This window comes from Hibiscus syriacus, unplaced genomic scaffold, assembly GCF_006381635.1.
Source record: "Hibiscus syriacus cultivar Baekdansim isolate YM2019G1 unplaced genomic scaffold, ASM638163v2 tig00110469_pilon, whole genome shotgun sequence".
NCBI lineage: Eukaryota > Viridiplantae > Streptophyta > Magnoliopsida > Malvales > Malvaceae > Hibiscus > Hibiscus syriacus.
Genome location: NW_024062751.1, coordinates 1333571 through 1345914, shown reverse-complemented (window position 1 = coordinate 1345914; position 12344 = coordinate 1333571). Strand labels below are relative to the sequence as shown.

The 12344-nt window shown below is 35.0% G+C and overlaps 2 protein-coding genes and 1 pseudogene across 2 annotated transcripts; all 3 read left to right on the top strand.

Moving 5' to 3' along the window:
* The first annotated feature begins 1018 nt into the window (after positions 1–1018).
* On the top strand, positions 1019–2340 carry LOC120127549 (annotated as a pseudogene).
* Positions 2341–3126: 786 nt separating this feature from the next.
* LOC120127572 (germin-like protein subfamily 3 member 4) lies at positions 3127–3944 on the top strand. The gene has a single exon (XM_039145434.1). It carries the CDS (start codon positions 3143–3145, stop codon positions 3737–3739), a length of 597 nt encoding a protein of 198 aa, XP_039001365.1. The 5' UTR covers positions 3127–3142; the 3' UTR covers positions 3740–3944.
* A 4365-nt stretch (positions 3945–8309) lies between these two features.
* Positions 8310–11976, top strand: LOC120127586. The gene is made up of 11 exons (XM_039145442.1): positions 8310–8378; positions 8459–8581; positions 8667–8790; positions 8995–9128; positions 9211–9355; positions 9726–9901; positions 9972–10212; positions 10428–10526; positions 10754–10899; positions 11102–11209; positions 11781–11976. Exons 1-11 carry the CDS (start codon positions 8310–8312, stop codon positions 11871–11873), a joined length of 1458 nt encoding a protein of 485 aa, XP_039001373.1. The 3' UTR covers positions 11874–11976.
* The last annotated feature ends 368 nt before the right edge of the window (positions 11977–12344 follow it).

Below are 12344 nucleotides of genomic sequence, written 5' to 3'. Positions count from 1 at the left end.
AATGAAAACTTTTAATAATTAAGGGACTCAAAAAAATAGTACACTATAGTCAGAGATCATTTTATAACTTTTAGAGTTAATTGCATCATATGTCTTCAAACTATAACCCTCATTTTAAATTGTTCCTTAAACTTCTTAATATTTCAATTTCATCCCTAAATTATGACTCTCATTCTAATTTAGTCCTTAAACTTTTGAACATTCTAATTCCATCCCTAAACTATGACCCTCTTTCTACATCCCCAAATTTTTAATATTTCAATTTTAACTTCAAATTCATCCAAATATGTAATTAGTTCCAACCATAATTTATGCTAATTTTCATTTTTTTCAAACGTATAATAACATAACTTGGTCTAACGATTTTATTAACAAGAGATATAATTAGTATATATGTATAGATTGGGATAAAATTGATTTGTTCAAAAAGTTTAGGGACTAATTTAGAATGAAGGTCATAGGTTAGGGATGAAATTGAAATGTTCAAAATTTTGAGGACAAAGTTAAAACAAAAATCATAGTTTAGGAATGAAATAAAAACATTTAAAAGTTTAGGAATCAATTTAAAATGAGGGTTGTACGTTAAGAACATGTGATGTAACTCGAACTTTTGAATGTTTTTCCTTTAATCATACTACTATCACAAAAAAAAATGGAGCAAGCCAACAATGGATTTGCCCCAGAAAGCCCTTCATTTCCTATAAAGCTTTTTTCACTGAACTTCTTCAGTAAATTTCCAGGTAAACTCTAGTAGAACACATTTTTGGTCAAATGAAGCTCTTTTAACTTTCCAGGTAACCTCTAGTTAATGCATTGTAAAAGAAGCACCACGCTTAAGAACAACGCTGGTGTGTTGGTACTTAATTTGATATTTTTATGTATTTTTTTGGGTATAATTGTAGCTGAAGAATGTTCGTATAACGTGTAAATAAAGGGTTTTTTTTATGTTTCTTATTTGTGGTTTAAAAGTTCAAGACTTTGTACATGAATAACCAAGTGGTGAACTTCAAACGATTTGGTTTCAAAAGTTCTATCCTTGAAGTGGCTTTGGGTGATAGGTCCTTAATTGCTTAGGAATCAAATGCTCTGATATTCTGATAGTCCTTTTTAATTTATTGATGTAACAAAGGGAATACTGACTGAATGATGAAGATTCATCCATGTTCTCAGGTCTATTGCACATTCTAGTTTCTACAGCATGCTTAAGGCCCCAAAGCACCAGGTTGCAGGCCACCTAGCCACGATGGAAAACTCGGCCCTCTTGTCGATGAATCGGGACGTTTCTACAGGCCTACGTGGCTCCAAGTAGGATTGTAAATGAGAAGAGATAGCGAACTACTCGAGATCAACATGGTCAAGACTCGATAAATATTCGGATCGAATGGACTCGACTCGAGTTCTTAACGAGCCGAAACGAGCTACTTGATACTCGACTCGAGAAGCTCGTGAGCAACTCGAAAATATAATATATTAAGATTTTATTTTTTTTATAAAATAAATTATTAATAATATTAATATTTATGTATTAATTTAAAAAATACAATAAGGTTTTCATGCATTTAAGGGTCAAGTTCGAATTCGAATTCGAGTTTAAGGATGCATTCGAGTTAAGTTTAAGATTTTTTTTTTCATTTCGAGCTGCTCAACAGCTTCAGTTTAAGATTTCAAGTTCGAGTCGAGCTTGAAATTTTTAAGCTCGAGACTTTTCGAGTCGAGTCAAGCTTCATTTCAGAGTTTTCGAGTCGAGCTGAGCTCAGCAATACTTGAGCTGAACTCGGTTCGTTTACACCCCTAGCTCAAAGGAGCTGGCGTTCTATGAAACGTTGTTCCGGATGGCATCCGTAATTTTTTTCCTGTTTTCTATGGGAGTCAACTTTTGGTGGCATCAAATGGATATGGCTTGTGCCTCCACCTTGTCTTACAAGATATAGTCTCGGGTCGTGTTAATCCGTCTATCATGGATGTTAAGATTGGTTCCAGAACATGGTACCCCGAGGCATCCGATGAATACATCAAAAAGTGTTTTGACAAGGATGGAAGAACCACCACTGTGTCCCTCGGTTTTCGGATAGCCGGATTGCAGCTATACGAGGGCGAGGAATCAGGATTCTGGAAGCCAGGGAGGAAGGAAGTCCAGAGTTTTACAGACGATAATGTTCGATCGGTTATGAGAAGATTTGTCGTTCAATGGGGGTTAATAGTAGTGGAAATGCATAAAGCCCATGACCACCCACCTACCAGTTTATTAATAATTAATCTAAATTAAATATCGCAGAGGCTCTATGGAGATGACCTTTCCTGTTTAGCTTATTTCATTTACATTTGTCAGGATTCAAATAGTGACCTTTTTAAAGGATTTTAGTGTATTATATCATTAGTTCAATTGATTGTTGATTACCTTCAATAAATTTAAACATATTAAAAAAAGAAAACGATCGAATTAAAAAAAATTAAAAGCGATTTTATAAATAGTTGATCATACCTAAACAAAAATGATGAGTGATAGGTGAGGATGGTTTTAGAATTAGCTTCCATTTTATTGGGGCAACGTTTGACTTCAATGGCTTAAACCCTAGCAGCGTGGACCCAAAGTCACTATGATTAAAAACACTGTGAAAAACAGAGGGAATAACTGACATGGAAGAGTAAGCTCTAAGGTTTAGCTTAAAGTTAAGGACACTGAGACTAAAGTAAAACCATAAGTGTATAGATATGGCCTATGTAGAAACTAACTGCACACCTGATTTAAATTGCTCCATTACCGGTGCGACAAATTATATTTTGACTCATGCCATATTGCTTCTGCAAGAACCCTAAGCCTAACTGTAGATTCACTTGCCTTTCCTGTTATAGCAAGGAAAAGTTGCAGAGTCAATTAACACTGGAATCATGTTTAGACAAGTTGAAAATACCGGGTCCATGATAGAATTCGCTGTTGCTTTCATGAAAGATTGAAGGGAATTATCAGCAAAAGAAGCATACATAATCTTTTCTTTAAAGCAATGGAATCCATATGAAACCCAGTAGTGAACTCCAAGGTTAAATGAATAACTTCCAGTTCTTGCAACCTCTAAATGTTACATATATAAACACTGCAATATAACAAGCTGACATCCATAGTTTAATAAGAAAAGAACCAAGAATGAATTCAGCTCTTGTTTTGTTCATCGTCTTCTGCTGCATCACTTCCATCAGCATTTGCCTGGCGGATAACGATAATGTCTGGGACGCTTGTCCGACCGATACAACGGCGAAAGAAGCCGTGTTCATCAACGGTTTCCCTTGCAAGAAGCCTTCAAGCATCATTGCTTCGGATTTCAAGGCATCAAGTCTGAAAGAAGCTGGGGATACGGACAACTTTCTTCGTTCCTATGTGAATATTGTCACTGCCTCAGATTTCCCAGGCCTGAACACACTAGGCCTATCGATTGCTCGAACCGACCTCGATCTCGATGGTGTGGTGATGCCTCATTCTCACCCCAGAGCCACCGAGTTGTTCTTTCTCCGCAAAGGTGTCGTTCTCGCCGGCTTCATCGACACCAACAACACTCTCTTCCAGTCGTTTATCAAAGAAGGAGATGTATTCTTGTTTCCCAAGGGAATGCTCCATTTTTGCTTGAATGCCGGTTATGAGCCGGCCATTGCATTCTCAGTGATGAGCAGCCAGAACCCTGGCGTGGTGAGCATTAGTGGCGCCATCTTTGAGACCAACAAAGAAATATTAGATAGGATCAGATGAAGATTGATCTCTGTTCGGGCAACAAGTATGGCCAACTTTTCAAGAATTCATATCCAGTAAAAAAAACATTGTGTTTTAAAAATACATGGTATTTCTTATACTTCATGAGTGCAAAATGCAACCTTTGATTGTAAAACAAAGTGTTAATTATTTGAGTGCACTGATGTTTCAGTTTGCAGAAGAAAGGTCTTTTCTCTTGTATTTAGTCATAATTAGTGTCTCTAAATCTTGATTGTACTATTTTGTTAAATAATGACATTTTCCCTCTTAAATAATGGCATAGGTCGGGTTGGGTTTTTGGTTCACCTGACCCAATCTGATAACAAGGAGTCCTCCACCCGAGACCCGACCAGACCAAAAACAAGTTTTCACCCAACCCGAATTTGTCCCGATAAATAACTTAAAAAATCAACTCGACCCGACCCGAAATAATAAAAAAATATTTTTATTCAATAAAAACAGTGACTTAATTGAAAATAAATAATATATAGAGGGGTATTATTGTAATTATTCCTAAATATATAAGGTAAAATTATATATTTTTACAGGTCGGGTCGGGTCGGGTATTTTTCACCCTAAATCCGACCCCGACCCAAACACCACATTAAAAAAACCCGACCTGACCCGACTCGAACCCAAAACTTTTTTAAATCCGATCCGATCGGGTCAGATCGAAATCCGTTGGGTTCGGGTACCATGCCCATCCTTAGGTATCAATCACTTAACTAACCGCCTGAAATATTATCAGAATAACTACCCTTCAGAGGCTTAATCACTATGTGTGGAAATTTAGCCAAGGATTTTCATATTCCCTTTTTTTGGTATACTAAGAATTTTCATATTCGATTTCGTCCAAACTACTCGTTCATAAATGTCGCGACCGTATTTCAGTTGGCCTCGAAATTGGGCTCCGACTTGAATAAAATAGATTGGAGTTGCCAACGATTATTTATTTTAAAGCAAATTGGTTGATCGGATACCTTATTTCTTACTTGATCTGCGCCTTACCAAAGATGTGTCGGATTCAGGAGTCGGTTACAATCAAGGAAGGGTTAGCACCATTGAACTGTCCTTTCGGTACTACGTAATTTACAGTTATCTTTAATTAATAAAATGAAAAGTTTAAATTAAAAGGTAAAACAACGATCCAAACTACTTACCTATGATAGTTTTAAAAGTATACCCTTAAGAAAGTCAAGAAATATGTCAGATAAGGTAAGAAATAAATAAAGAAAATTAAATAAAGAAAATAAAAAACAAAAACAATAAAGAAGGAAGAAAACAAAGATAAACTAGTAAGTTAAATCAATAAAGTAAAAGAATAAATAAAACTAAAAATAAAGGTAAAGAAAAAGAAAAGGAAAATCAAAAGAGAAGGAGAATAAAGATAAGTAAAAAGAATAAAGAAAATAATAGTCAAAACAATAATATATACAATAAATAAATAAATTAAAAATATATGTATATATCAAAATATTAATAGACAAATAAATAAATAAATAAGAGTAATATATATATGCGTTGTAAACTAATAAAAATATAAAAAGAAAATATAAATGTAAAAAAATGTCAACTAAAGAATATAAGAAAGTAAGGAAAAAATATAATAATATAAATAATCAAGGGAATATATATATAAATAAATAAATAAATAATAATTAAATATAAAGGGGCTAAATTGAGGATAAAATAAATTAGGATGCAAATTCGATTGGGGTCAAAATGAATTTTTAAAAATAGAGAGAGACCAAAAACACTATTGCCCCCCTTTCTTCAAAACGCGCGGATCTAAAGGCGACCGGGTCGGGTTGTGGGTCGGTTCCACGGTTACTATAAATTCCATTTTCATAAACAACATTTTATTTTTACCCTTAACCCAAAATGGATCAAAACCAGAGGTTTTAAAACCTCTGAAATGTTCTTCATCTTTGAAGAACTTGGGTGGCCGGTGTTCATCGAGAACCCAGAACCCGACCGCACTCTGCAGCGTCGGCCATCGTGGGCGGGCGCCGGCCGCCGCACTCCAGCGACAAAATCCCCACTTTCCACCACCATTCGAAAGCCTCATTCACGTTCATTCCGAAAATCAAAATAGTTTCCTTAAAAAAGAAGCCTCGAGAGGTAAATCTGAAGTCAAAGGTTTCGAAAAAACCACTTCTTCCCCATGTTCATCGGCACTTGGTTTTGTAAAAACAATAGCAACAACAAAACATGCAAGCCGAAAATTAAAAAAGGTATGAACTTTTACCTCTAGTTTATTTCCTCTTCGAAAATTACAAAGAAAGTTCCTTGCTTTTCGGTTTCGCTCTAAGATTGCTCGTAATTTTTTGCTTTGTATTTCGTATGAGAATTGTTGTTACACTTGTTGATGATTACAATATTTATGGTCTAAAAAATACTATTCTTAACCCCAAATTTTTAGAGTTTTATTTGAACTCTAACACTTGTTTGTTGGTTGTGGATGAATCCCTTTTACTCACGTTGTTGATGGTGAAAAACGGCCGGCGTGAAGATCGGGTTTGTTAACCGAGCACGAGCGACGCTGGGTGAGACATGCCTAGGGTTCGAAAACTCTAGGTGCTGCGGGTAGGAGCTGGGTCTAGCGGGTCCGGGTCGCTCTAGAGTGGGTCACATATTGCTGCTCCAGTGGGGCTGATAGCTTTGTAATAAGTTCGAGCCGAATACTTTGTAATGGACCTGCAATTGTAATAAAAATATATATATATATATATATATATACACGTTAAATAACATAAATATACATATATATTATAAATATGTGATATGAGAATGGGACGAAATAGTATGTTCACAATAAAATATTTAAATTTTACTATAAAATATTAATGTAAAAATTATGTATTTTTAACCTGCAAAAGTCAAAATAAACTATCAAGTTAAGTTTAGATACCAAACAAAAGTGCATTATGGTTCAATCCTCTCCTTTTTATGTACAATCTATATTCATAAATGAAATTATAAATATTTCTTTTTATATATTATTTATATTATATAGATTTAATTAAATAAAGATACCTAAATTTTAAAAACAAGAGAATTTTATTATTGAAATCAATAAGATAAAGGGTAAACTACATACAAGGTCACTTAATTATTGGTTTGGTACTTTTTCCTAAAAGTTACAAACAAATCATTTAATTAAAATATTGTTACAAACAAATCATTTAGTCCTTAAAATTAAAACATACATCTAATACAATATGGTATAATAATGTTTTTAGTCTCTAAAACTTACATATTCTATCATTTTTTTAATAATTTGAAACAATTCAATAAATTTAACCCTTCATATTTAAAAAAAATCAATTTAGTCTTTTTATGATATTATCAAACTAAGTGATCCCATCAAATTAAAATTGTAGTTGAATAATTGTATTATTCAATAGTGAAACAAGCTACTATTAAATTGTTATTGCGGGGTTGTTCTTTTTAACAGGTTCCGAGATGTTCTCGTGGTGGATGGGTGTGGGCGAAGCTTCTGAACATGCGACCGGAAGCTGTCGAGATTTTGAGCACGCTCACTGATCCTGCTGTTTCGTTGGCCAGGATTTGGTGTGCCTTGCCTGTGCTGTGCAGGGGGCGAGAGTTCCTTGGGAACGGGTGGATGACGGCTTTAGATAGACTTCCGACGGGGGTCGTTTAATATCTTTTGGTTGGAATATTGATGGCACTTGTTTATTGTGTTTGAGAGAGCTTGAGGCTCATGACCATTTCTTATTTGAGTGTTGTTACTCGAAGCGAGTTTGGGAGTGGATCTTGAGGGCATATAATTTCTCTAGGCCGATCATGGAGTGGAATAGGGAGTTGAGTTGGGCATGTGTTAATGCGCAAGGTAAGTCTCTTATTTCTTTCATATTTATTTTGACAATGAACGTTTAATCATCGTATGTCAGTTGTTGGTGGTCGAACTCATATCTTTTAGGAACAACAATGATTCATTTAACCACTTGGTAAATTGCTTGAAGGAGATAGTTCATTTAAAAGTGGCCAATACGTAGGGGTTAAGCGTTTGCAGCTTATTGCGGCTGGTAGATTGGAGTGGGGACTGAATGTGTAAAGTGCTTGCATTGTTTATTTAGGCTAAAGTTTTGTACAAATTTTGTTATTTTGGATATATGAAAGTGCAACATTTATAAAAAAAATTAAAATAATTTTAAATATGAAGAGTTAAATTTATTAAATTATTTCAGATTAGGTCCAAATTGATAAACTGTATAAATTTAAAAGAGTAACACTGTTATTATATCAGTCCATATCACTATTTCGTTTAATATTCATCGATCGAGTGATCTGTTTGTAATAATATTTTAATTGTGTGACCTATTTCTAAGTTTTAGAAAAAATATTACCTGTTTAATACTTATCCATGATTAAATGACCGTGAATGTAGTTTAACCTAAAATAAAAGCGTCGAAACAATTTTTTTTTTCTTTATCAAGAAATAGAAATATTTGATCCTTCTATATAAATGAACTTTTCAAATCGACATTTCATCACCAAGCTATTCCGCGCCAAAAACCTGAGCTCCGACGGAAACAGGAAAAAGAAAATGGTTCTCGTTTGTTTCTTGGTTGATCTACGAAGCCTATCGCCTTCATTGCTAAGAGACATAAAGCAGGTAATCGATCGCAGAACTTTAATTTCAAAATCTGCTTTAAATTGAATCCATCAACTGAGAAATTTGGTTGCGATTTTCAGTCACTGTTACAGATGGCTAATTTCTACACTATTTCGTCAAGTTGGAGGAGTAAATCGGATTCTCTCAGAGACCGAGTTGGTTTGTGCTACGTCATCAAAAACCGCGTTTCTTCTTCCGATGAGGTAACTCCTTTGATTTGATCTGAGGTTTCAACGGAATGAAATGCATTTTTGAATTTTGACTTAGAATCGGATGGACTGAAAACAGCTAAAGGTGGCGTATAGTCCAAGAGGAGACTTCAGTCTTCGTGATTTTCACCATGCTGTTAATAGTTTACCCACCGATTCGTTTTCCCCTGAGATCAACGAGTCTGGATCTACCTCTTGCAACGGTCTCTCTCTCTCTCTTACTTCAAATATTGGAAGAGAAATGAAAATTTAATTAGGTTTTGGTATAAATATAAACGCCGATTTTCAAGATTATGATAAAATTATATGATTCGAAATGCATGAATTCCACTTTTATGTGAGCAATATATTGAAATTACTGTTTCACATTATTTGTTTGTTCATTTTCAATCAATGATATTTAGCAGATGTGAAACTTGCAAGTGTCTTGAGTGATCAAGTTTTATATTCTTGGGGAGGGAGAGATATCGTGCGAAAAGTGATTGTATTGAGTTCATGTTTACCTGAAACTATGGACTGTCCCTTGAAAGAAACTCTTACGGTGAGCTATACGTTAACAAAGTCTGTGTTTTTTTATCCCTTCGGCTTTGTAGAAATAACTTTCAACCTCTGTTTCTGGGCAGGACGCTGCAGATAAGTGCGTTTCTGTCGAGTTCATTTTCCTTGAGCAAAGATCAAACCATCTTAGTGATATAAGGGCAAATATCAACACCTTTTCCACATGCATATCTGATCTTGACAACTGCTCCTTTCAATGCTGCCTTCCAGGTTACAGTCTTCCCTTGCATGTCTTTTAGAAATTCAGGTTTAATTCAAGGCGTTTTAAACATTTATGAGCAGCTTTGGGAGTTCTATCTCGAATCAGTATTATACTTGCTATGGTGAAATAGAAGCTTGAGTTAGAGGCAAATGCGTATTTCAAATTATTGTCCAGGTCTCAGAGAAATAATAAAATCCCTAAAACTAATTAAGGCACTATCATTATTGTTGAGCTATTTTGTGCTTGAGCCGTGATTTCAAAGAAATTTTGTGCTATTGTTAACAATTTCTGGCTATGTTTAGTAGGTTGAGACACCTGAAACACAAGATTATCGTATAAATATCTAAACTTTTTTTAGTATTCTACCAACTTTGACAGAGGCCAAAGTATTTCTCAGCTTGGTGAAACGATGGCTACAAGATCTAAGGGACGACATGGAAGAGCCATTGCAGGCTCATTTCATCTTTAATAGTAACCTAGGTTCATTGAAGCAGATATCCTGCAATTTATCTACTTCTGTCAATCAAATAATTGATGGATTCAATCCTTGTAAGGTACTCAGCATGTACCTTAATTCAACCCTTTTGCAAGCAGAATAACAATCCTTTGATCCACTTCCTACAGACGTGCAGGTGCCATGGTGCACCATTGGACAATGCAGGAAAAACTAGGGTTGAAAGGCCTTCATGTCAATTCACTGGCCATGAACTTGGGACTTTTGAGGTGATTGACAATTCTTTGAAGGTAGGAGAAAACACAATCCTGTATATGCCCTCTTTTCAGACCTCTCTGAAACTCCATCAGGCTTCTTCACCTGTCAACTTCAATATAATAGACAGAATCAACTTAGGGTCTCTAAGTGAAGGTAAATCTCAAGAATGAAGCTCCATTTTCGACATCTTAGTGGGTTTTCCACAGTCTCTTGCATCTTTTGAAAGGACTCTTGGTTATTAAATAATTTAAGCTGTCGTCCATGCAATTTTCCTGAAATATAGGAGCTAGGGAAAAAAGGGAATAATGCTAGTATTTTATTTAAACGATGCCTTGGTTCATATTCTCCTTTATTGGTATTTCATACAGGAGTTATATTTGGGAATCCCTATTTTGTAACTCCATCGGCTTCTCCAGAGATAGAAGCTGCTTCAGATGAAATGGATCAGCTAGAATTGAATGCTCAATGTGCGTGCAAGTCCTTTTGTTTGCTATCATGCTGCATTGTGAATGTTTAGTGAGTTAGTTTGTGTATGATTTCAGACTATTCCAGAATTGCAAATTTATCTTGAGTTTTAATACCATTAGAAGTTCTTGTTACATGCAACTGTGAGAAAATTTTCTGTGAACTGTTCTTCCTTTCTTTTCACATCATTTTATTATTTCGTTTTCCTGATCCAAATACAAATTTTCAGTTTTCAAAGGGCTTTGCAGTGCTCTACATTCATTAGATCAAGGCTTGGTATGCTCTTCATATTGCAATCTAGAAACAATGAGGGAGGCGACGTTCCATTGCTATTATATTCTTCAACCTTCAGATAATGGACCAATGCTTCTCAGGGTGAACATTAAGCTACTTTCATTGTTAAAGGATGGCCTACATGTTCATTACTAAATAATATTTATAGTCAAGTGTCTTCGTTGTAATCCACCTAATCTCTCCCCCCACCCCCAAAAATATTGCTACTTTAGGGTGAAATTTTCTTGCTAATGGAGTTAAGCTTAGCTGATAACTATGTTGTTTAATGTTTTAAAACTTACAGCGCCTTGCAGGATCAGAGGAAGTGTTGCCTTTTTCTGATGTCAATCGATTTATTGCTTATTCAGTGCCCAAGGAGATTGAGATTGCCATACACTCCTCCTTATCCAAGGTAAAAAGTATTATATTGAAGTTTCTCGCTCTGTTCCCGGTCTTTTATTGTTTAGTTTCACATTTGTTCAAAGCCATGTTTTTCAAGCTCACTCTTGTCCTTTTATCGTCTGTTTATTATCCTAAGCGGTATATTGCCCTTTTAAAACTATTCTGTATATCCTCTGGATTTTGCATTGGATTTTATAATCGGTTGCAAAGGGCTTGAAGCAGTTGTACATAGATCAACTGACCACATTAATTAAATTAAATGGGTTAAAATTATATTGTTGTAGGTTTTCATTTTTTTGAAGCTTCATGTCCGACGTATATTTGGACATGGTCATGGGGATATGACTTTACAAAGACTTCAAATACATGAAAACCCACTTCTAAAAAATTGAACATACACTGACATGTACCCCAAATATGTAAAACACTACTAAAATATTCTGTAAGCATATTGACAATGCCACTAGATTTTGATTTGGATCTCAAATATGCATGTCAGAATAGCAAAAAGATGAAAAATATAGTTTGATTACTGACATTCACATTTTGCTCCAATTTCTTTCTTTATGAATCTGTGGCAGCTGGAACCAAGAGACTACAATCCAGTCCTGTATGATAGAGGTTTCCATAAAAAACTCAACTTGCTTGTAAAAGAGAGCTTGCAATTTGGGTAATCATGTTCACATCTTCTTTAAACTGTCCATATAAATTAGTCATTAGAAATCTAGCTTGTTTAGATTTTCAATTTTTCTTTAAGTATTTGTGTCTTACAATTGTGCTCAAACTATACTTGAACATAAATATATAGAAATATGACCCTTCGAAAACCCTCTACCAATACACGTTCCCAACATTCTTGTCCGAGTCCAAATAACATTGTTATAAACAGTCAAGTATACATGCATTTGTTCCCCCCTTCATGAACAGCTCAGATCATTTAGTTAAGAAAGAGTAAATGCCTTGCGTTAGTATGGTTTTGTTTGCAACCTCAGAGCATAGAGTCTTAGCATATCATACATCTTTGAGCATGGAATGCGGATTGAATGCTTTCTGATAATTTTTGCTTCATCGATGACATGAATATTCCAGGTCCGTAGCTGCTAAACCGAATGACGCAACATCTGAACCAAACCCGACTAACCTTG